The 26095-nt window shown below is 42.2% G+C and overlaps 1 protein-coding gene across 1 annotated transcript; it reads left to right on the top strand.

The window, feature by feature from the left end:
- The first annotated feature begins 142 nt into the window (after positions 1-142).
- On the top strand, positions 143-8734 carry FAM110C (family with sequence similarity 110 member C). The gene is made up of 2 exons (XM_071741802.1): positions 143-1591; positions 4851-8734. Exon 1 carries the CDS (start codon positions 451-453, stop codon positions 1549-1551), a length of 1101 nt encoding a protein of 366 aa, XP_071597903.1. The 5' UTR covers positions 143-450; the 3' UTR covers positions 1552-1591; positions 4851-8734.
- The last annotated feature ends 17361 nt before the right edge of the window (positions 8735-26095 follow it).

Below are 26095 nucleotides of genomic sequence, written 5' to 3'. Positions count from 1 at the left end.
CCCTGCCGCCGGCGGCTCGCGCGCTGCCTGCCGTGACGGGCCCGGCGCGCGGCGGCGCCATTGGCTCTCCCGGTCCGGCGGGGGCGGCGCAGCCGCGGGCGGGCGCGCGGGGCGGCGCGGGGCGGGGGCGCGCGCAGCTGGCTGGCAGTGCGCGCACGCGGCGCCCCGACGGCAGCGGCGGCAGCGGCAGCGGGGGCAGGGGCGGGCAGCGGGGCCTCGGGGGGAGCGGCTGCCTGCGCTTTGCTCTGCTTTTCTTTTAACTTCTATTTCTCTTTTTTTGTTTGTTTGTTTGGGTTTTTTTTAATTATTATTATTTATATTTTTATTTTGTTTTGGTTTTTGTTTGTTTGTTTGTTTTGGTTTTTGTTTATTTGTCTGTTCGGGGTTTCTTTCTGTTTAATTTCCTTCCCTGCCAGGACTGGAAGCGGGGTCCGCGTCCCTGGAACTGCTATGCCAACTGAACTCTCCCGGGCCGTGAGAATGCACGCCATCTCCGACCTCCACTCCTCCCTCACCCTGCGCCTCCTCAACAAGGGGCCAGAGTACCTGCGCAGGCAGATGGAGGCAGGCAACCCGGGACGGAAAAGTGCCGTGGAGAGGCTGGCAGCCGACAAGGCCAAGTACGTGAAAAGCCAGCAGGTAATCAGCACCAAGCAGGAACCCGTCATCCTGCTTAGCTCAGCCTCAGAGAGCAGCAGCGAGACCTGTTCGGTGGAAAGCAGAGCGACCAGCAGGGACTTGGGCAGAGGGAAGAGCGCGAAGCCCCTGGAGCTGGCCAAGGCGGTGTACTCCTGCCGTGCCCCCCTGCAGCACGGCCCCCCCATAGCCAGGCGCAGCACCCCCAAGAGGCAGATGCGTCCGGATTCCCTGGTGATATACCGCCAGAAGTGCGAGTTTGGGAGAGGTCAGAGCCAGGACAGCTCGCGGGGGAGCTTGGTGAGGAGGATCTTCCAAGGGTCTGTAAAGGAGAAGCAGTTGGCTTCCCCTGAGATGCCCAGGCTCATGGAGGACGCCGCAGCCCCTGAGAGCAAAGAAACTCTCTCAGCGAAAGACAGTGACCACGAGCCTAGCAGCCGTGGAGCAGAGCAGGCGGTGGCTGGGAGCACTGAAGTCCCGGGGCTATGTACAGAAGAACACGAGAGACCCTCCAAGCTGAACACACTTCCCGAGGATGTCAAGGATGTGAAGAGGAGAGGAGGTCTCCATCGCTCCCAGTCGGACATCAGCTCTCGCTACTCCAAGTCCTTTTCTGAGTTTGATACATTTTTCAAGTACTGTGGCCTGGACCAGGAGGTCATCGAGGATCTTGGGAGAGAGAACTTCTCGGTGGTGTCTGACAACGTCTCCTTCAAGATCCGGAGCATCAGCGTGGCAACCTCTGAGAGCGACTTCACGCGGCACAGCGGGGACGAGGGGCTGCTGGAGGATGAACTCACAGAACAGGTCCCGAGCAGTACCTCTGTGATAGAGCGCAACGCTCGGATCATCAAATGGCTGTACACATGTAAGAAAGCCAAGGAGAACAACAAGGTGATGCAGGAGCTGGCATGATGGCTTCTTTCAGCATGCATTGCAGCCTGGTGAACTCAAGGTGTGTGCAAAAACCTCACCCTGTCCATTTATATATATGTCTCTTTCCTCTTTAGCAAGCAGTTGACTTTTCTTAGTTTATTTTAGCCTTTTCATGAAGGGAAGAAGGAAAATGTACGTGTTCCATTATGGCCTTTTTGCTAAGCAGAAATCCAGGTTGTTACAAAAAAACCAAAATGCAAACAAGTAAATCTTGCACACAGCTTGCGAGATTTAGATCTGTCCACGGCACCCTGAAATAAAAGAGTCGGTGTCTGTGAGGGATGCCTGTCCTTTGCAGATTGCTCCTTTATAAATAGTTTGTTTACTCTAATTTCTGCTGTATTAAATGCTAGGAAAAAACTTAGATGTTAATTACAGGTGCTTAGGTAACAGACTGAACTGAAACTATTACTAATTAGGAGTACACTGCTATAGTATTCCTCTCTTTACTCTTCCTCACTCTCCCTTCCCCTGATGCATAGGCACCCCCAAGTAACAGGAAAGCAAAGCTGACTCAGTGCTCCTGCTAGCAATCCTATTTCCCCCACAGCATTCTGTTGGGACCATAAAAGTTTGCTCCAGGTGGCCCCTTAGCGTTTCACAGGCTTGAAGGTTTCTCTCCTGTTTGACTCCAGTGGATATGGCTCTTCTGCAGTGGTTCTTGCTGTGCAGTTTGGCACCAGTAGCTGAAAATCAGTGGTGCAGTTTACCTTCGTTAGAGGGGTACTTCCAGTTCTAAACAAAAATAATTAATACAGATGTGTGGCAATGCAGCTTGCTTGACAGACAAGCAGAAAAAGTTTAGCCCAGTAAAAGCCAATATCCTGGTTTTGATAAAGTGTCTATTTTGCATCTGATCTCCCAAGAAAGAGCTATATTCATGGGGCCTTTGGTACTGATCTGGTAGATAGCAGTTTTTTCTCCTTGCAGTACATGAAACCCGTAGGATACATATCTCAGCTAGAGTGTGGTATTTAAAAATTGCATGAGCAGATCTTGCTATGAAGGATAACATGGATATTTTCTGACAGTCAGTAATTGGTGCGTGCTAAGAACAACATACAGTGCAGATACAGCTGTTGATACAGGGTGAGGGCCATATGAGCATGGAGATACATAATGCTTGAGCCTCTTTCCTATGTAGATGTTGGACTGTCGCTCTGGATTCCTTTAACTTATATGAGGCAAAAATCCATTTACTTGCTTTAAATGTGTTTCAAATACATGAAATTTGTTTCACTTTTAAAATTCAGATTTTACTCAAAAGTCTACTTTTTCTTGAGGGCTTAGGGAGGAGGAAGGGAGAGAGAGACAGAGCCATTTTCACACAAACATTTCAAGCCCTTGTAGATAAGAACAGTTATCAGGTATCTGGCTGACAATTTAAAGAAGTGTTGTTATGTAACAGAACCTTTCCCAAATTACCTGAGGGAGAAGAAAGGCCTCTCCTGAGTTAATAATTTCTCCTTGCTCATCCTCCTGTGATAAAAGGGAGATACACAAAACAAAATGACGAAGGTGGCGATTTGTGAAGCTTGCTTGTTCCAGCTGCCAGCCTTGCTAAGTGTGGAGGATGGGAAGCAGATTTCATCTCAAGCAGGACTATTGTAACAAAACCAACCACATTTCCACGAAGGAAAACAAAGTAAAAGCCTGTTTGCTCCTGAATGCCCTTGCCTCTGGCAGAAATCATGGGTCTGGGGCCAGAACCGTGGCTGTCACCGTGGAGCCTGCTTAGGAAAGAGCAGTTGTCCCTTTCCCCTTCCATTTGCACAGTGCTAAGTGTGTCCAGTGCTGCAGCTGAGAGGAGATAGATGGTGGTGCCCACCCCAGGGAGCATGCAGCCTGCAGAGAGAAAGAGCAACGGGGGCTTCACTGGGAAAAAGCCAAGGGCAGGAGTAGGGAGGATCTTTTCCAGTGGCCAAGCTGGTGTCACCTTACATGGGCTTGGTCAGTCACTTCTTTTGTTTTAACATCTGAGACAAAAGCGAATTCATAGCTCATAGCCTAACAGTGGGTGAAAAGACCTCCATGAATTAAGCAGCAAGTCATTCTACAATAATTTTAATACCTACAACAAGGAGTGCTATACACTGGCAGCAGTTTCTTCTGGCACCAACATTTTGTTCATTTAGGAAACACTGATCCATACGGTCAATATTATCAACCTAATTTTAAACATACTGGGGCTGACTCTCATCTGATAGATCTCAGCAGTAGGACTATAATTGCTTTCAAGGTAATTTCTGGAAACTGAGAATATACTTACCATTTAGACTACAGAAACAGAAAGTTCAGACAGGTCAGATAAAACTACCAGTACACAGCACGCAGAATAAAAGAGTCATCAAGAGCTGCCTTAAGTTAAATTTTACATTTACCAGGCAAACTTTTAGCTGAATGTGGTTATCACCACATGATTGCAAGATGAGTCCTGTAGTTCTGATGTTGGTATTCACTTTAACCCAAGTATTCACTTTTTCCTTCAGTTCTACTCTTCCTTTGGCAATGCAGCATTAAGTTAGATATCTAAATGTTTTCACTGTATCCATCTATTCAGCTCAGTTTAGTTTGCTTAATGGTTAGTGGCCTCCTGTGCTGCCTGGGGGAGTGATGTGTTCTCCCAGACACATCCTTGAAGGCTCCTCATTTTACAGCAACTTGAAAAGTGTTGCACCTTCTTGGGAAAAAGAGGCAGAAACCTCTTTTCTAAAATCCAGCGTTCATTATGGGTAAAATTCCTTTCAAGAACTGCAGGGCTTTTATGGACTGGTGATCATCCCGTTCGTATTTTATGTTCTCATTTTAATTTTTAATGAGCTGTCAAGGATCTACTGGGACATCATGTAAATAAAACAGCTATTTGAAAGATCAGGTTCCCTAAAACATTTCATCAGAGTGATGATGGCATAGTCTTGAGTGTGGGTTTTGAGCTTTAGAAAACTGAGGACCTCTGCAAGATGGGCACTGCTCCTTCTGGGTGGGATGTTGCCTGAATTCACCTCTGGTGCTCTGCTTCTGTCACTGTCGATCTGACTAGACTGTAAGAAGAGGACCCACTCTGTATCCTCCTTCCTGGGTTGAATCAAGATTGTTCAAGCTTGAGTTTCAGCCCCATTCTTAAGTGGATGCTCATTATTCAAGTGGAAATTTCCTGGGAGGGGAATTTACTGGGTTTGCAATAGCTATAAGCAGCTGGATAAAAGCTTTAGAATATCATCTTATGCTTGTCTGATATGATAAATAATAAATGACTCATTTTTTTCTTCTTTCTTCAGGATCCTTGACTTAGAAGTTTAACTAAGCCAGACACAGGAAGAAACTCATCCCTCAGCTGGCTCATGACTACTTTGTTCAAGTTTAGTATTTTTTTATTGCCTCCTACCCTTGCCTCTGTCCCCTAGCAGCCTCACTCTTGTCACAAGCACAGGGGTGTCCAAGAAGATGATCACAAGCAGAGACTGTGAACCGTGCCCCAGCAAGTCAGTGGGAAACCGAACTCCTGGAAAAGCAAAACATGGCAGCAGCTTCCATCCATGGTAATAACTCCCCATCAGCTCACTGCCCTAGGATGCCATTCCAGGCTGTGACAGAAGGTCTGTGTTATGCACCCGTCTCTTTCCAGCAATTTATTTGTCAGCAGGCATGGGGGAGAAAGTGGGAATGAAGTGGCAATGACCTCTGGGTCAGGCATTTCCTCGCCGGCAGACAGGCTCCACCCGGACCTTTAAAGGCTCTGTCTTACCAGGGATGTTTGTCCAGGGTTCATCCTGACATCATTAGATGTTATTTGTTTGGCTTGTGAGGACTAACTGTGGCAGTTTTATCTGAGATACTTGGCAAACATGCTGTAAGCTAAAGCCCTGCCAAGCTTCTCTTTCCCTGAGAGTATTCAAGCCAAATTGGAGTACCTTGTATCCATCTAGTTTGCTCTGTCACACAGCTTGTTCAGCCAGTGGGGAGGACTAGCCTATGTCCAACATATTTTCAGGAGCATGGTTCCAAGAAACAGGTACTCAAAAATGAGGCAGGGTTTTGCATTGCTACTGCCTTGCTGCAGAACAGCACAATTCACATATACACAGGCTCCTCCACCTTGTTTGCAGTATCTCCAACTACTGACATTGCAAACATTGCAAGGCTTGGCAGCTTGTGGTTTAACAGCTTTAATTTTATGCACTGTGAGCAAGCAGTGGGCTTACAGAATCAAGTTAGGAAACTTTATCCCAGGCTATGTAAGGCCACACTTCCCTAGCATGGGTCTAGAGTAAGGTTGTGCCTGGGATGTGCAGGATGGCATCCATGTGCTGCAGAGCATGAAGATATGTTAGGGCACAGCTGTGCCAGGTAAATATTCTTACAGAGTGAGACATCCAGTGCAGACAGCACCTTAGTATCATCAACAAATACTTCATTTGGACTAGCTAAGCTAAATGTATTTTAAAAGCTGATAAAAAGTACTTTAGATCGTCATGTAGAATGGGGCTTCTACAGTGAATCATGGAATTTGCTGGCTGTGCCTCAAACACTTACCCCAATCTGTCATTGCTTGCTAGAAAATGTTTTGCATCAAACTTTTTCTTTGTGGACTTTGCCAACCATAAAAAAAAAATGCAAGAACCCCCCAGTCAAAGGCAAAGCAAGTTCCCCTTTCAGTCACACCAGTGCTTGTCTGAGAGCTGCCCCTCTGGCATAACAGTGACTTAACCCAAGGGTTTTGCAGAAGTTAAAACTTTACTTTGTGTTACCATGGTTGCAGTGTCCAGCTTACCTGGCCACCAGACCTTCAGTATGGGCAGTTCAGAAACACCATCTTTCATTCTTTGCATTCCTTCTGCCCCAACCATGGCAGCTCCCACCACTGCTTCTCCTGGCCCAAAACAGCTGCTGGGGCAGCCAGGTGGATGTGGAGCTCAAGCAGTACTCGAGCTGTGTGTTCTCAAGTGTTTGCTACTCTGGGTAAATACATCTGGAGCAATGGAGAGGATGAGGGTGAGCAGTGACAATTCAGTAATTAACATACACAAGTGTTGCACACTAAAACGAGTTGCCCTTGAAGTGCTCATCAAGCAGTTCAGTTGACATCAGTTAAATTGACAGCAGGATCATCTGGGTTGCATTTCCATGTATTTTAAATGGGCTTGTCAGTCCCTGGATGGTTAGTTCTCAATTACAGCAATTGTTTGAGATTGCAGGGCATTTGTCTTCATTTTCTGGTGTTACATAGTAAGGGCTACGTGTCTGAAGTTGTCGAGACAGATCAATAACAATGCCAGATAAAATAACTGTGGAACCCACTTTACACTTCGGAAAAAACTAAATGGTTGGAATGAGTTAAGCTTCTGCAAACTCAGCAGGAAGCTAATACATGGGGATGTTTCTGTTAAATAAGAACATTTCCATGTTTATTTGCTACATTATTATTAAAGGATGATTCTCAGATTCTCAGAAAACTCCAACCCAAGATGCTGCTAATATGATAAGATGTATGCACTGAAGGGGCAGGTTTTTGAGAGGTACAGTTTTGCTAGGTTTATCTAGATTTATTAGTCAGGAGGAACAGCCTGCTCTATCTGTTCTTTTCATACACACTTGGCAAGGTGCTGTACCACATACATATTTATATGCATTTGTCAGAGCTAAGGATGGGGTTTATTTGAAAATATGGATGACTGTAAACATCTCAGAGTGCAGGAAAAATCTTCTGCGTTTCAAATCAGTACCCTAACACAGGAGAATTTGTTTTGTTTCTACGGAATTTTTTTGTTTAATTTTCAAGCTTCTGTTTGTTTTTGCTTTCTTATTTGAGCAGTTCTTGAAGGTAAAGATGAAAGATGCATTGGTCATGAGTTTTCAGTGTTAGGGGGGAATATGTTTAATTTGCTTCAAAGTACTGAATAAAATCAATGCCTCTCTTGACAACAATAAAGATTGTATGGCAGAGGTTAGTGAAATGAAAACTGGCACCATTATGGATATTTTAAATCCCCCTTTTATCTTTAAGAGCAGTTTAGTAGTGTTGTGGTGACTTTCCACGTGGATTTGTTGCAAAATTTCCCTGGCTGGGAAATTTTGGTTCTGATAAGAATCCCAGTCTCTTTGAGGTGTCATTTACTTCAGAGACAATGTGGACCTTTCGAAGATCTTCTGATAAGCTATTGCCTTTATTTAATAGTACCTCCTGGGTAAGCTAATAACCTACCTATCCCAGAATTCCAGCAATAATAGATGACAGTTCTTGGGAATGGGTAATTAGGTGCTTTTTCCAAAGAGTGAGAGTTCTGGGCATCACTCAGCTCCTGTTACTGTTACATATAAAGACTTTTCCTTCTTTCTGCTGGGTCTTTCCATCATGGCCCTCAAAATGAGAGAAACTTACTAGTGCTAGTCACTATTTATATTTTCCTAAATATATGTATCAAGACAGGTTTTTTTTTTAATATTTACTTCTGAAACACATGCTTTGGAAGAGGTGGTTTTTTTCAGCTTTAGTGATAAACTGAGGGACTATTGAAGTATGAACAGGAGTTTTAGAAACAGAACTGGGTTTCCAGACTTTTGGGAAACCTAAAACTGGGGCTGAGGGCAAAGGCAAGCCATAAGTTGAAGGTTTGACTAGACCTATGTGTATAAAAATAGTCAGATGGGGTGCAAACATGCAGTGCTAAGTGCTGTTAACACCCAAGTGTTTTCAAGGTCCTCTAATGCTGTGACAAAGGGCAATGTCCATGGCTGTAGTGTAACAGGTGAAAGGTACAAAGTCTGTTTTTTATCACCTGGAAACAGGTATTAGCAATAAAGGCATGAGATAAAGACTGTATTCCTTGCAATATATTGTAAATATTACTGTACATAAATGTATAAGTAAGAAATACTGATTGTTCCATAATATGTATATTACTTTTCTAAGGGAAATAAGCTTTCACGTTTTGTGGAATCAGCCAAACATTACATCAGTGGGGATTAAGCAGAAACTTTCTCTTGGGAGAAGGTTGTCCTGTCATTGCCTCCTGTAAAGTTTATTTCATCTGCTTTTGAATCCTTTTAAATGGAGATCTGGTCGGATCTGATATGGATGTTTCTAAGTTTCTATGTTTATATTCCCATGAAAGAATCTGTACTATTGAATGCATACAAATAAAAATACCATGTTTCAAGTTAATCTTTTATTAGAAAGTATACTCTGATTTTGCTGTATCCATTAAGGTACTGTTATTTTAAAGCAAGAATCCCATTAGGTAATTAATTTCTCTGTGAGTGGGGCTGGTACTGGACTGTGAGCATCCAAAAGCACAACGGCCATACCCAGATACCTGGCTGAGAGCTCAGGCAGGGAACCTTGTAAGGAGGTGACACTCAGGGCAACTGTTAGCTCACAGAATCAGTAAATTTGAAATATATGAGGTTAGGGGTATTCCACAGGATTTTACTATTTTTCATTTCAGAATATGGCCACTGTCTTACAGTGTTCTGCACAGCCCATGTCAGAAGCAGCAGGGAGTTTGAAGTTCTCCTCTGAAGAAATGTATCTCCAGAATCTTCTTAAAAACCTGTTGTTTGACTAGATTCCATAGAAAGAATAAAATGCATGGTGTTAATTCCCTGTGTATGTAATTTGTGGAGAAAGCAAAAATAACAGCTGCATACAGTGAGCTTTTACCAGACACCATTGCATAGTTATTATTTTGGTGTGGTCTGCCCTGCTCAGACACACTGGCCAGCATTGGAACACAACTGAAGGTAGAGATAAACTGGTGCTCACTGTGCAAATTAGGCTCTTCTACAAAAACCCAAGAGTTCCCATCATGGATGTGTAGCCTTCCTTACACAAGCCCTGGCTGAGTAGTATCAGTGCAAGATACAGATCAAGTCTGGAAAGGGGTGACAATCTGTGCATCCCCTTGCTATGGAGGTTGATGTCCCATGGCAAACTTTTGCTGCCTTAGAGAGGAAGGCACCATCATAGCCCGTGAATATCCTTGGGCTACAGCCCAGTTTAGCATGTAAGAACATTGTTCTGAAATAAGTTTTCACACCTTTGTCTCTTGTTTATGAACTCTGGTGAATATCTTCCAGAAATAAGGATTTGCAAGCTCCTGCTCTGGGACTGCCTGGTGCAAGCAGCCTCTTAAAGGCCACAGCTTACTGATTCACTGCTTCTCTTTTCTGTGTAAATGGGTGTTGGAAAGAAACTCCACAAAGATAGAGTAACTGGAAAAAGGCCATGCTTAGAATATCCAAGAGCTTTTGAGAAAGAACAGTCCATGTCAGTGGCAGACAAATAATCAGATGTTGGGCTTAGCTTTACCCTGCAAAGAGATGCCTCCAAGTTTTGGAGGGGGTTTAGTGATGGGCCTGTATTTATCCTGAATTTATCCAGTAAGCCTAAAGGGAACTATATCAATTCATTGCAGTTGACTGTTGGAGGGAGAGATGGTAGATGCCCCACCCCTGGAAATAAAATAGGCTTAGAAAGGACAACTCAGCTCATTTGCAGACAGGAGTGTAATAGGCACCTTAGAACAGGAAGGTCTCCATGACAAAAGGTGTTGAGAATTTTGATGGCTTATACTTACCAATACAACTGGGGATATAACAGAAAAACAAACAGTAATAGAGAAAACAATCTCCAGATCAAACTGAGTTACAAATATCCATCTCAAGAAATTAGTCTAGTTCTTGAAAGAACAAAAAATCCTGTAAAATTACTTTGCACATTTGTAGGGGAGTTGGGTTGCCTCAGCAATTAATATAATTTAAAATATTTAAAAGCTATGACTGTTTGGGTATCCCAGTTTGCCTCAATAATAAAGAGCCCCATAAGAACACCAATTCTGTTCTTTATCATAAGCTGCAGCATGAACCATTGGGTACCGATAATTGAGTTATAAATAAAAAAACCCATGATTATTGATCAGCTGATGATCAACATAAGACAGTGCGAAAACAGCCAGAGCCAGGATTTAGACTCTGTCCAGTACAGCTGAGCACTCTCAGGGGAATGCTGCTCTTACTCCTTCCTGCCAACCCAACCTCTTCTTACATCACTGTTTTTCTCATTGGTGAGTAGGAAATCTTAACCACTTCCATGGTTATTCATCAGTTTGAATTGATCATCTTAGCCCCTCCCTTTCTGTGTTTACATCTCCAATGAACTCATTCCTGTGTCAATCATGTTACACAAAGCAGCATTCTATCCTCATTCTTGTAAAGTCTTTTTTTTGTCTTTTTCTTTTTTTTTCTTTTTTCTTTTTTTTTTTTTTTTCTGAATAATATTTCCAGTTAGGTTTTACATCCTTCTGCTCAATTTTTTGTCTATTCTTACCCCAAGGAAACAAAAAACTAAACATGCAAATGGTCGAGAAATGAATGAGTTGCATAGTTGAGCAGAGGCTTGTGAGAATATTACTGTCCTTTTTTATGTTCATAGCTTCTCCTGCAAAACTTATCATCACTTTTCATTGTTTTCCTCTTTGATACCTTGGCTTCCCTTTAGGTCTTTTAGATTACACTTCTCAGAACTGTGATGTGACATTTTATTTGTCTGAACTCAGCTACTGCAAAATCAAATGTCAAATCACAAATCTTTTCATGGTGTAGTATAATTTCAACCTCTAGGAACTTCAGTGTGGCCAAATAAAGAGAACATCAGGCCAGTGAAGAGAAACTGGGAAAGCTTTGCAGCAACAGGACCGAAAAGAGAAACACACCTGAAGCTGCTATGTGGGGGACCTAGCACAGAGAGCTGTATCTTGAACTTGGAAAGATGGGGCTTGCCCCTCCTTCATTGAGGACCAGCCCTCCTTCAACATTTATTTTCTGCAAGAAACTAAATCTAGGAAGCAGATTATCACACACAAAAATCAACCAACATCAAACTGTGATGTACTCTTCTGGGTTCACCTGCAAACACAAGGTGAAGTGACTCTCCAGGCATCTACTGGATTTAACAAGAACTCTCCCAGAGCTGCCTCCATCTGCTCTGGTAGCAGCAAGAATAGGTTTCTATTCCTTCACCCTGTTATAGAAAAAGATTCATTCCTTGACATTTGTTACTATAAAGAGACTGAAAATCATGTAATTTCTGTGATTTTTTTCTAAAAAGACCAATAATCTGACTAGCAGTCAGTTTTCTTGAATTTTCATGTCTGTGGGTTATATAACTTTACAGCACTACTGTTGATGGAGAAAGACCACCTTATTTCTCCAGAGCATAAGATAAGATTCTACTTAGTAGAGTATCTTAAATTGCTCCTAAACCCTTGTGGAAACAAAGTGATGGGATGGCAAGAGGACTTCTCTGCCCGCTGATAAAAAGTCTCATCGTGCTCTGTCCAAGAGGATGTTTTTCTTCTATAGCCCCTTTGTCTTAAAATCCCCATCTTTTGCTACCTGTGCCTGATCTCAGACCATCACAAGTAAATTCTCCTGATATTCAAATTTTGTCTTATGTTAGCATCTTGTCTTACATGAGGACAGAGGCAAATATCAACAACAAACATATATAAAAATCTGTACAGTTGCTTGAGTACATAAAAATCTAATTCTGCTGATTAATCCACAGAACCTATGATAATATTGCAGATTTCTTATGGGAAAAAAATTATTATGGTGCAATAAAAAATCGTGTCCTGCAAAATTCAAGGAAACAAATAAAAAGATTTAGGGAATGTTTAATTCCCAAAATTACAAAATCTGAGTATTTTCTGTCTTTCATCATGTGCATAATGTGTAAAATTCTGAATGCTTATCCACAGATTCAATTATACCAGCCATGGAAATGGGGTTCCAAAGTTATCAGCTGACTCTCTTCAGAGTACCCTAAGAAATGAAATTATGGCAAATCCAATGGTTCAGTGGAGCTGGCACATTCTGGGGAGACTGCAGTAAATTGCAAAAGGAATGATTCCTCACAGAATAAAACTCAGAATCTGCCTGAAGTTTGAAGGCTCACGAATCTGCAAGTGTGGCTTTCAATCTATTTATATTACTTTAGTTGTAAAATAAAAACTGATTCAAAAAGCATTGCAAATCTCCATGTGCACAACTGTACTTCAGCCATCCTCTCTGTTTATTTTAAGTCAACTTGCTGCATGTCTCAGCTGAACAGAAAGCCAACTGAGAAGATTTGGGACTCTGAAACATTTATTTAGCTGAGATGCAGTTACAGAATGAAGTCCTGATACCAAATTGGGTGGCCTTGCAGCTGAGCTAGTTACTATCCATCAGCTGCAGATCCAAGCTCTGAAGTGTGCTGTGGTGCAAAATAAAACACTCTGGACACCTTTAGTACTGTTTTAGTGATTTAATGTTTCCCTGGGCATCTTCTCAGATTATTGTCCATGTGGCAGGAGGTGATGCAGAAGTGAGGATTGTTGTGAAAGGAAACCTGGGAAGAATGGGTGATTGCCTTGGGCTCTAAAACCTCTTGGTAGAGTTCATCATCTCAGCACTAACTCTATCAGTTTCAAGGCCCATGCCCACTGTGTAAATAGAATCCAGACCAGTAAGTTAAAGGAAGAGGACAAGGTCTTTTTTCCTCCAAATGAATGTTCTGCCATTTTAAACAATCCTATAGTTGTCGCTCTAAACAGATTGCAAATATATATTTCCATCTGGAGTCCACCTTAAAATTATATATCTCATTCCTAAATCATAACAAATGCTGAACAAAGGACTCCTCATATACTTGCTCTGTACTGATTTCACTCAATTTTCTTCTAGGTATCTGTCCTTTCAATGTATATCTATGCATATTTCTTTTCAAACGAAAGCTATTCAGTTATGATCCAGATCAGAAACCTTAGGACTGTTCAGATACTTGATCTGGACAAGAAAGAGAAGGACACCAGTTTTTCACTTGACATTTTGCTTCAAACCTGGTCTTCATCCAAGTTCAGAGGAAGAGGCCATGAGGAGTGCCATGAGGAACGTGTGGTATGTGGTGTGTCTGGCCATGGGTAGGTGCTGCATTTTGCTGTAGGTGTAGAGTATGTAGCATGATAAAGTCCTGGGAATGACTACGAAACATAAACATTGCCCAGTGCAAGTATTCCCAGTAATAAGAACCTCATAATGTTCAGTTTCTGAAGCCTTCATTGCCTTCCCTAGCACTTGCAACCAACCTCAGCAACATGGCTGAGCCTGAAGCAACCTGATAGTGTCTGAACTGTCAGGATTACACCTTTGCCACTATGGCCAAGGATGAAACATAAAGCAAAGACAACAAATTCTGTCAGAGCAGGAAATAAACATGGGTGGTTCTGAGTGAAGTCAGGTGGGATGGTGAAATGTAAACACAAAATATTCAAACATAAATGGATGTGTTCCACCAGGAGAAGTGTGCTGCCTGACGACAAATCCATCAGAAGTAAAAGTAAAGCCAGTAGTTGAATGAGGAGGTGAAAATGAGGGGAGTTCAAGAAGGATTCTCAAAAAATAAAAAGCACAGGGAATGAGGTAAACTGGAAACCTCCCAGATTGTGGAAAGAATGAGGATGTAGCTGTGATGATGGAGTTTCTGACTGTGTGGAGACTAAACTGAAAGGTCACTTGGACTATTTGGATTAATAATAAATAGCCAGGATGGCTGACATGAGAATCATTTTAATGAAGTCATAGGGACTAGATACAGACTCTATACAATGTTTTGCTTTTCAAGCTCAAAGATTCTCAGTGTGTTTAATGAAGTAACTAATTATTGGTATTACCTGCAAGTAGAAAGAGCCATGTGATACTGCAGTCAAGAAGAGGGGTGCTAAGTTTGAGCTATTTGAGATGGTGTAGTGTTTCAAAAGCACTCACAACCTTTCAGAATCATAATTCTCTTTGTCAGAAGAATCTTGGAGCCAGACAACAGCCAAACAGATGCTGGTACTAAGGGTTCAGCCACATGACTCAGCTATGGCAGCTGAACCTGCCAGCACTTGTCCTGTGAGCTGCTGTGACTGTCCAGGTGCTCTGCTCTGAACCAGAGGTGATGGAGCCTGGCCTGTAGGTAGTTTACAGCTGAAACATGTTGTTTTGTTAGTAGGGCAGGCTAATGGAAACAACATCCATCAGCCCGATGCATGTCACCTAACTTCAACCCCCCAGCAGCTCCCTCTGCAGTCAGTGGCTCAGCCTGTCTTTAGGTTTAGGTATGAAGGATGAATCACTTCTGGACCTACCTATATTTTGCTGCTGATTACAGAGAGGGACTCAGATGACTAGTTGAGACTAGAATACTAACCTTTGGCCACATAAACTTAGACAAGAGCAATTCCACCTTCAGCTGATGTTCATAGCACAACATGGTGAATGTTTTTCACATGGTCTCTCTGAAGCTCTAAAGCCTACTGAGATTCTCATAGAAGTGCTGTCATTTTTTTCAGCCTTTATTGAGACAAAATATTTCAGTCAGAGTGGCTCCTGTTTCTGAAAGACTCAAACAAGGTGTGGCTGCCAGAACTGGAGTTCCCCAGAAGAAACACCGCAGAGCCAACATGGTCACTGGCAGAAAGTCCCAAGATGGCAAAGGAGGTCAGGTGCCTCCAGGATAGGTGGGGCTTGGGAAATGTGGCACCACAGTGGTACCCAAACATCAAGTGGAAGTGTAAGATATGTGCTTACTTCTTTAGCAATAAGCAACCTAGTTAAAGATAAACTTAACATTTGGCATATTAATTGACTTCCGTGAGTGTGGCTGTCTGGAACAAGTTCTGCATTCTCTGCTCCCTTCAGTCTCTTTTCTTAAAGTTACTTTAAGTTCTCAGCTCACTGTTTAAAGTGGTGCTAACTGAGCCATGGTGACATTTGGTATATCCCTTTGATAGAGCACAACACAGAAGGAAAACTTAATGATCAAGAGGTGTGCTGCTGTCTTAAGAGCTGGGTCTTAAGCCAAAATCTGAAACAATAGCTGGAAGGTCACTGAAAAGGAAGGCAAGGATTGATTACAACTGCCTTTGTATTTTTTTCAGAATGAAAGAGGAAAGACCAGTTTGTGAAAACAACAGCAAAGGTGTTGAAAATCAAGGGGGGGGGAGGACATGTGAGTCATTAGTGTACATAAATCTAGATATCTAAAAGACTGATCAAAAAAACTTCAGCAAAAATATTTCATAATAAAAATCGAGTTCTATCGAGCTCACATTTTTCACAAAAATACCAAATAAAGTCTGCCTCCCCCCCCAAAACCTAATATATTTAATATATTTTTTCCAGGAAGAACAACCACAGGTCAAAGCAGCACATCACCCATGTAGAAGAAGCACATTGTAGCAGAAACAGTCTGCCCAGAGCATCTGGTGCACACAGAATTAGGTTCATTTTCAGGGTGGGCTTTTTGGAGAGGCATGAGGGGGTGAATCATGGAAAAGTTGAATATAATTAGCTATTACTTGTTCAGCTGAACTATAAGGAGGAAGAAAAAGTTGGGAAGTTGATGAAATGTGTAGCAACTGGGTTTTTTCATTATAATAGAAAGGCCAGAACTGTTGTGACAAGAGTTTTAGAGAGCTCTCATGATACTATTAGTGCAAAACACTCTGAACTAGTGAGTATAGACACTGTACTCCCATAATCTTAAAATTTCAATATATACATATACTTTATGTAGTATAAGAGGATTAAAGATTAATATATTTTAGCATTTCGGTCATCACAGTATGTTATAGACAATTAGACTTCTTTATAAAGATGTATTACTTTCTCCAGAGAAAACGTATATGCTTATTTCTGTGATAAAGTTCTGAAAAGGAAGCTTTCATTTTAACTCTAAAATTGGTTGATATTGTATTTATGTGAATGTACAACTACTACAGCTGTTAATGTGTAACTAAGTGAAAGATACTTTGGAACAATAGTTTGATTCTGTTTGCAGTTTTCACGGTTGTGCTACAGTGAAGAACTTGTGATTTGCATGTAACATCATGAATACAGTTTGCAGCAGAGTGGGAAGTAAAGGCAATTTCACCTTTAGCTGTCTTTTTTCTTCTTTTTTTTTTTTTTTTTTTTTTTTCCCTAAAAGTCTCCTCCCTAGCTATTACTTTATCACTTTTATGAAAGGTAAGTCTGTCTGAAACACTTTGAAGTCACCCAGATACTCTTGTAGTATTCTCTTCAATTACTAAGCAATGCTTTCTTCATTTTCAGATGGAAAACTGAAGCAAAAAGAAGTTAAAATCTGTCAAACTGGAGAAATCACATGCTGATGCTAAAGGGAAAATTTACTGTTTCTCTAGAAGAGAGCTATTGCGGAAAAATGGGGAAAAATAAATAAGGAATAGAGAAGGAAGGAAAGAATTGCAAGAAAGATCAGACTGAAACAGAAATACTAGGAAATAAAAACCCATAAAAGACTTTAAAACAGAGCTTTGACCCATTGTTAGCTCAAGGGTGTCATATACCCAGCTGTCCTCCCTCGGAAACACTACTCTTCAACTAATATTTCTTGAGGTCTTACTCACATGATGTTCATAAACCATTTATGAACTCATTATTTTACATTCTACTCCTTAATTTGTCCTTCCCCAGCAGTCCTTTGCCTCATATCTGACCCCTTGATTTGTCATGGTGCTTATTATGAAAACCAGGCAGGCTGTCAGGTTGCACAACACCCCCACGACATACGCTGGGCGCACCTGAAAGTCACACACCGGGTTTGCCTGAGGGATTGGCTGCTCCTCCCACAAAGGGGCAGAGATTGCATCTGTTTGCAGATGAAATCTATATTATTGATTTCAAGCCATCAAGGTTCATGCAGATGCTGTTTGCTGAAACCCCAAGGCAAAGTAGGAATTGCAGCACTGGAGAGATCTCTTGCTTATGCCATTCCCTTGCACTAGCACCTATCTTTTAGTTTGACTTGGTGTTTTGGAGGCATGCTTACATTATATTTCCTGTAAATACATTTTGTACCCAGAGATTTTCCTTGCCCTTCTAAATACACTAGTCCTCCATCCTCTAGCAGTCTGTCAAAGTTGATCAAAGGAGGAACTGAGAGGAGTTGGTTTAAAAGAGAATTGCTGATCAAAGTACTGGAAAAAGAATTTTGACCAGAGATATGTGATATTATAGCATGGGAGGATTGGTAGGAAAGGGATGATGGTCTTTTTTATTATTAAAATAAAAGCTTGTAATAATGATAGTTTATTTTTAAATACACTAATATCTCTCACTGTCTAGTAAATCTAACCAGCAGCTTTCCAATAGCTCTTCAGACCTCAGGGCTCTTATCTCTTTGGTATACATTTAGTTCTTTCTCTGAAGACTCTTAAATTCCTTACATTTGAAGATAAGCTACTGGACTAAAAGGAACAGAATTTTTTTTTTTTGTCTGCTTTAGAAAATCCACACGTGTTCTGCAGAAGAAAAATTTACTAAATTGACAAAGCTTAAAAGCTGTGAAGGGCAAAACACATAACTGGGGCAACTTTTGTTATTTGTGTGAATCCACCAGGAAGCTGCCTACTTTGCACCAGGCTTTGTGGTGTGGGAAGTGCATCCACACCACTTGCATCCCACCCAAGGCTGTAGGATGCTGCAGCAGCACAGGAATGCCTTCAAACTCCAAGTCCCTAAATGCCCATGCTGCTTCACAGGGCACAAACACAGACCAAAAATATATTTGTGGCAAAAGCAGTTAACATTCTAAGAGGTATAAAGTAATGACAGACAGATACAGTAAAGAAAACAAGCACAAGTTAGAACAGAGCCAACGTTTTCAAAATACTGCTAGATATCTTAATCTATAGTTGAGCAACTTAATTACTCATCTACAGTCTTCATTACGCTGTTGTGAAAGTCTCCAATTATGGAAAAAAATAAAACAACAAAGGACAGTTCGCATTTTGTTGCCTGAAAACAAGTGTAAGACTGAGGTTTTTACAAATAAACAGGGATTTTAATAGATATCTTTCAAAATTACCAACTTCAGACATGTCTGACAGTCCAGTTCTGCAGAAATGCCAACAGGAAACCACCCCTTTCTTGAAAATGTGTCACCTGTAGTTGGTAATGCAAAATTTGGAGAATTTTGGTTTGGATTCCTGATTATAAACACTATGTTTGTAAACACAGATGTTTACAAAGAAGATGCACTCAATGTCTGGATTTCAGGTTAGGCTTTCACTATTTTTTCAGTGTTTCCAGATGAGCTGTGCTGGAGGGAAAGTATGTAATAACACCAAAGTTTTGTAAGGATTTAAACATAACTTTAAAAAAAGTCAATAAGAACAGAGTTCACAATGGCAAATATTTCTGGTCTCTTTTTATACAGATTCATTCTTCTAAGAGATAGAAGCACACCACAGAATTATGAAATACATCAACATTTCTCCTCTCTTATTGCCTTTTATTTGGTTTTTGGTTTTTTGTTTTTTGGTTGGGGTTTTTTTTTTTTTTGGCAGACCTGTTTGTAAACACACATCCCTCTTCCAATTACTGACCTATCAACCAATGAAAAGTTATTAACATTTGAAAAGAGTAGCAATAACAACTTGAAACATAAAACACAGTTACACACAGGCTCTCTTTCCTTCTGTACAATTAGAAATACCTGTCACTTTTTGGAGAGCAATATGGATGAAATAATAGGTGAATAGGCAGAAAAAGAGGCAGACACATAAATAATTTTAAAACATGACCAATGTTCTCAGTCATTAAATAATGATTTTTAGCAAGACTTTATCATTTCTCTTTCCATTCAGTTGTATGCTTCGCCCATTAGGAGCAATTTCTCTTCAGAGTTCTGCAGTGACTTTCCTAAGGGAGCTTCACCACCATGAAAGAAGAGCTGACAGATCAATTACAGTATCAAGGATTTTCCCTAATTAACACTGTCTAGTGAGCAATTAAAATTAATATCACAGCAGAAACATTTCAGGAGTTTGCAGACATTAATGATTTAATAATCATTGCAATTGATATAGCCACTTCCACGGGTGTTTACATAACAGAAGCATCAGAACCTGCTGAAGTGGAAGGTGATCAAAGTCATGTCTCTAATTAGGCAATAAGCCAAAGAGAAAGAACAAGCTGATGAACTCTTCACAGTGTTCATATAACCCTTAAATACTTGCTGATTACAGAGTTATTAAGCATCAGTATGGAATACATCACACTGGCAGGACAACTAAAGCTTGTACCTCAGAACCTTCAAAAAATTATATTTTTATCTTAGGAAAATAATGTTTTTACCACTAAAATTCTGAATATTCATCATTCCTGAATATGAATGGGTTTTATTTTCATTTTTTAGAAGACCAAAATGATGGAACTGCTGAAACACTGGTTTCAGGTGAAAGGTTTAAACGGACAATTTCAAGAGCTTTATATTGAAGAATTCCCTCCACAATCCTTTGAACATTCCCTTTTCCCACTGTTACTCTGCTTAACAAATTTAAGGCCTCATATGTATATTCACTGTAAACACGGAAAACAAGATCTGTACAAAATTTAGGTTTAAAACCATATATTGCTTGCTTGCTATTTTAGAAGCAATCTTGTTTTCCTTTCTCTACTAACTATGAGATTATTTATCCTGATCTTACTGGAGCAGTCACTTTTTTTTGTATCCCTTGGCTGCTGAAAAGTCTCTTGAAAATCTGAGACCCTTCATGTTAGCAGTGAGAAGTTAGAACACCCAGCATATCTTTCAATGCTCTGCTGGTGCTGCTGCTGCAGGCCAGGGGCTGTTGGGAGCTGCCAGAAACCAGCAGAAATCAGAAACCAGTGATCTCTGGGTGCATGCACCTGGTTTGTAATGGTTCTTTTAAACCCTTTAGTATGAAACACTTAAGAAAGTATCCATTGGCAGAGGGAAAACATAACCAGCAAAAGTTTCCTTCAGCAAGGAGACGGAGTTCTTGCCCAATCCTCTTTAGATTCAGTGAAGTAGCCCTTCAGAGAAGGGATTTTTTAATTGTTTTCCTGTGAGAAACTGAAAATATACAAGTTCACCACCCCCCAAAGCAAACTTAGAGCCTGTGTTACTTGGCTGGAGCCATTTTTAGCAACACAAGAGAAAACATGATTTCTTAATGCCATCACTTATTCACTCTCAGCAGCCCCAGCTCATGAAGCAATTTAGGTCACCCAGATAACTGCACTCTGTCTCTCTCCCAGCAGCTCTGGTGCTTAAGAAGAGCTCACAATTAATCATGCTACAGAATATTCAGGTATGTACATGCTATGGTGCAGTCAGTGCAGTGTACAAACATGTACAAGAAGCACATGTTGCCCAGCTTGGGAATTAAAAAAGCCTTTTCCTCTACACAATTCAAAGCCTGAGGACTGGAAAAAACAATGACACATCAGTCTGCAGAAAGCATGTCACCTTGTTATGATAGCCCACAGAGTCCAAGATGGCACAGAGGACATTCCCAGAGGCTAAGTGATTCAGCAGGGCTGTCTGAGTGTCCCTGTGAGAAGTGTGAAAAACATGTGAGAACCAGTGCCCCTGGGAAGTCCTCATTTCAGCTGGATTGCCTCAGCAAGCACAGTTCAGGAACCTAGGTTAGGCAAACTGTATGCAATCAGAAATTAATTTCCACATAGGCAGGTGTTTTCAGTAAGAGTATTAAGCAAAGACTGAAAAGTATATCAAATCTGCTCTGTGCTGTTATGGCATTAGGATGAGGAAATCCACTGTCTTCCAATATGAGAGGATAGAAAAGTGAGTTTGGAAGAGAGTTTATAGTTGGGAAGTGTGGCTTGGATGAAGTGGGAAAAGAAAGAAGACCAGGCAGAAGTACCAGCGTTAACCGGTTTTAATATGGCACTTCTATCTTGGAGTGGGAGGGAAGCAGCTTCTGTCATATATATCCAGATATTATTGGTCATGACTTGTAAGGACCCTTTCAACATTCACCTCTTACAGCACTCAGTTAGGAAAGCTTTCCTGGTGCCCTCAGAGAGTTTTTCACAATTGCAGACCGTGATGCACATGCTCTGGATGCACGTCTGCGTCCTCTTTCACAGCCAATCCCAGCATCTTTATTTGACTTTATCTGTGGAAGGTGGCCTTACAGTTTGGCAGCCCCCCACTTTTCCTCCAGCGGGTGCTCATCCAGACTACACAGAATGACTGAACTGATCTCAGAAGTGAAAGCCCCCAGAATTTCAAATACTCTTCATGTGTCAGCATCAGTCCCTGGCATGAGCACATGAAGCTCTTCAGGATACCAAATTTGTCTGTTCCCTTACCTGAAGCTCCTGAAGCAGTCTGTGCTTTGTTTCACCCTTTTCCAGCCTTGCAAGTTCCTGTTACATGGGACAGTTTGTGAAACAAGCCCCTGAGGCACGGGGACAGTGCCAGAAGAGCCTTTCTGTGGGTGCCTTTTGAGGAAAGGTCTCATGCCATGCATTGGCAGCACAAATTGATCATTTTGCACAGCTGTGCTGGAGCAGACTGTGGCCTTTTCAGAGAGCTGCTTAGAAGAGTTGTGTGGGATAATGTCCTGGAGGGAAGAGAGGTCCCGGAGAGCTGTTTATTTTCAAAAATCACCTCCTCTGAGCTCAAGAATTTTCCATCCTGATGGAAAGGAAAAAAAACCAAAAAACAAAGGTGGCAGGAGGACTGCCATTCCTCACTAAACCCAAATGTAAAAAGGAAACAAACAGGAGGTGGAATCAGGGACAGGTAGCCCTGGAAAAATACAGGGACACTGCATGAACATGCAGGGGTGGGGTTAGAAAAGGCAGGAAAGGATGGGGTTAGACTGCTTTGATGGAGGAGGATCATTTAGAGAACATGTGAACACACTGCATGGACACAAGTCCATGGGCCCTAATGGGATGCACCCATGGGTGCTGAGGGACCTGACCAATGTCCCTGCAAGGCTGCTTTCTATTGTATTTCAAATATGGCTACTGGGAAGGGTTCGTGAGGATTGGCATGGAGCAAACGTCACTATCTTCAAGATGTGTGAGAAATATATGGGGCCTACAACCCAGGCAGCCTCATCTCAATCACAGGGAAGGTGATGGAGCAAATGATCCTGAAAAACCTTTCCAAATACCTGAAGGGAAAGAGAGTGGCTGGGAGCAGTCAGAAAGGATTTGCAAAGGAGAAATCATGATTGGCCTGATAGCCTTCTACAATGAGACAAATGTCTCAGTGGCTGAGGTGGAAGCAGTGGATGTCTGTCTTGACTTTAGCAGGACTTGTCACACTGCCTCCAACACCACCATTAGTCACCTAGGTACTGGGACAGAGTGAAGACTCAGAAAGATTGAAGACAGTGCAAAGTAGGGAGGAATGGCTGATCCACCAGGGAGGTTGTGCTGCCATTTGGAGGGATCTGACCTAAACAGGCTGAAGGAATGGGCTGACAGCACGCTCAGGAAGTTCAATTAAGGGGTGGTACAAAATCCTGCACCTGGGGAGGAAAAGCCCCATGCACCAGTAGACTCTGGAAGCCAACCCAGTGAAAAGCAGATCTGCAGAGGAAGACAGTGGGGGATCCTGGTGAACAACAAGCTGACCATGAGCTATCAATGTGCAACTGTAGCAAAGAAGGTCAAGAACCTCCTGGGACACATTGAGAGTGGTGCCTGCTGCTCAGAGGAAGTGACTGTGTCCTCTAGTCAGCCCTGGTGACACTACACCTGAGCACTGTGTCCTGTTCTGGGCTTCCCACTACAAGAGACGTGGACATACTGGAAACAGTCCATCCATGGATGATGAAGTGTGTATCATATAAGAAGAGGCTGAGAGAAATGGGACCGTTCAGTCATGAGAAAATTCAGAGGTGGGGAGATCAGGCTAGAGATTTCCAGAGGTCCCTTCCAATTGCCATGTTCTGTGATTCTGGGAAGACAACAAGAGTAAAAAAGAAGACTTTTTAGTCTGTCCACCTGGAGAAGAAGAAACTGGGGGGTCCAGTACACACTGTTCACACGTTTATCCAACTAGCTTATCCATTGATTTTAGTAGAGAATCATAGAATCATAGAATGGTTTGGGTTGGAAGGGACCATAAAGACCACCTAATTCCAACCTCCCTGCCATGGGCAGAGACACCTCCTAATACACCAACCTGGCCTTGAACTCTTCCAGGGAGGGGGCAGCCACAACTTCTCTGGGCAACCTGTGCCAGTGGCTCACCACCCTCATACTGAAGAATTTCTTCCTAATGTCTAATCTGAGTCTACCATATTCCAATTTGAAACTGTTAACCCTTGTCTTAGCACTACATGGCCTTGTGAAAAGTCCCTCTCCAGCTTTTCTGTAGGCCCCTTCCAGATACTGGAAGTCCAGTTTAAGGTTGCCCTGGAGCCTTCTCTTCTCCAGGCTGAGCAATCCCAACTCTCTCAACCTGTCTTTGCCAGGGACGTGCTCCAGCCCTCTGATTATCTTTGTGGCCCTCCTCTGGGCTCACTCCAACAGCTCCATGTTTTTCTTGTGTTGGGGGCTCCAGAACTGGACACAGTACTCCAGGTGGGCTCTTGTGAGAGTGGAGTAGAGAGGAAGAATCACTTCCCTTGACTTGCTGGCCACAATTCTTTTGATGCAGCCCAGTATACAGCTGGCTTTCTGGGCTGCAAGTGCACATTATTGGCTCATGCTGAGCTTCTCATCAACCAACACTCCCAAGTCCTCCTCAGGGCTGCTTTCAGTCCATTCCCTGCCCCAACTTTATTTGTGCTGGGAATTGGCCTAACCTAACCTTGCATCTAACTTTGTTAAACTTCCTGTTGTTTGTGTGGGCCCAACACTCAAGCCTGTCCTGGAGGGCATCCCGTCATGTTGACTGCACCTCTCAGCTCAGTGTCCTTAGCAAACTTGCAGAGGGTACACTCAGCAGTTTTCAGTGAAATAATGACAGTCATTCACAGCTCTCTCAGGTCTTTCCACTGCTGTAATAGAAATTACACCACTGAAGCAGATGTGATTATAAAACAACTAATGATGTGCTGCTCTGCATAGAAAAAAAAGAAAGCACTATTTTCAGAACTAACCTCACTGACAAGCTGTGATGATAAGTTTGAAAGCCCTAGTGGTAAGAAGCATATTTGAAAAGAATGCCAAAGCGTGGCTAAAACTTAAGTAGATACCTTTTGTCCCACTCTATGGTTTTTATTTCCTTTGTCATCCAGTGTATTTTTATACATTCTGAAGGTCATACTTCAAAGTCTGGCTTGAGGTTCTTTCACTTGCTCAAAAGTGCCTGGTCCTGATGCCCTCTGCCAAATTCCTCCCTGCAGAGGTTTTATAAAGCTTTTATGAAATTTATATTTGGCCTGTGATTTTTCTTCTCTAAAGAGGGGGGAGATATGAGACTCATCCAATTTTAATTAGCACTTTAAATGAGTCATTATCATATCTGAAATACCTGAATGAGGTTCTTAGAACTGGTGCATCTTCTCAAAGGGTGGCATATCCAGGTGCTTTACATAACATGGTTACAATGCAAGAGGGAGCTCTACAATTTCCCCCAGAGTGGTGCAGTGCAGAAGGATGCACACCAGGTGAGAACTCCCTGGGATAGCTGTCACCATTTAATGTGACCCAGAGCAAGCAAGTGCCTCCCATATCTACACACTGCAAGGATATTTTTGGTCCTTTACTAAATATACAGGGTATCAACGAAAGAGTTAGAGACTTAGAGCTGTGTCTCACAACAAAGGCTGGGACTGAGATTCCCTGCCCTCCCCTGCAGAAGGAGGAGCAGTGTCTGTCCCTCAGCCCTCCCCTGAAACACAGCCCCCAAGTCCCAGCCACCTCATTGCAAAGTGACTTCTCCCTGACAGCCAAAAACAGCAGGGAAGAAACCCTGAGGGTAACAGCCCTGACAGACTTCTGAAATTCCTCCTGCATATTTACATGTGGCTTCCCTCTACTCCTTTTGGCCTTTTCGTGGTGTTTGGTCTTTCTACCTTCGTGCTCTGCATAGAGAAATAACATTCAGTGCCAGCTTCTGCTGAAGATCAGACTCCTTTTCACAGTCAGCAGGCAGTAAGCAAACCTCATCAGCTGTTATGCTGTACCACCCTACCCTGAGATGTCCTTTTGAGGAGACGGATTCTGGCATTCTTAATTTTTCACCTATTTCCATTCTCAGCCCGGCTGCCAAAAAGAGTTTAAAATGAACAGGGAGACAGTATCCATTTAACAGTCTGCTAGTTGACATCTGCCTGCTCATTTGAGTAAAGGAACAGTGTGATGATCTTTCTATATTCTGCAAATAACAAGGGTTTTTTTTTCCCCATGACTTATGTTTAGTTAGTGGGTGGCAAGCTCCAATATAAAACGTTGCTTCTGATAATACAGGCCAGCAAGACTGCATACAGCTGTAAATATTCTGCTCAGCATGGTCCCCTGCAGCCCTCTGATAAAAGGAAATGTGAGCAGAGGTGCACCTTGACCAGCTGGAGCCTTGAAATGTGTTTGCAAGAGCTCAGGTTGCAGCCTGTGTAAAAGCTTTTCTTGTGTAGTGCTCAGATCAAGCGTCAGTGGCTGCTGCTCAATAGTGCATGAGGAATTAAAGCCAGTGACAGGTTAAAAAAAAAAAAAAAAAAAAAAAAAAAGAAAAAAAAAG

Source organism: Heliangelus exortis, chromosome 3, assembly GCF_036169615.1.
Source record: "Heliangelus exortis chromosome 3, bHelExo1.hap1, whole genome shotgun sequence".
NCBI lineage: Eukaryota > Metazoa > Chordata > Aves > Apodiformes > Trochilidae > Heliangelus > Heliangelus exortis.
Note: the sequence above shows the minus strand (reverse complement) of the source record. Positions and strands in the feature narration are given on the sequence as shown.

What these genes read in the sequence shown, in the direction of transcription:
- FAM110C (XM_071741802.1), top strand. Translation starts at nt 451, where the DNA reads ATGCCAACTGAACTCTCCCGGGCCGTGAGAATGCACGCCATCTCCGAC.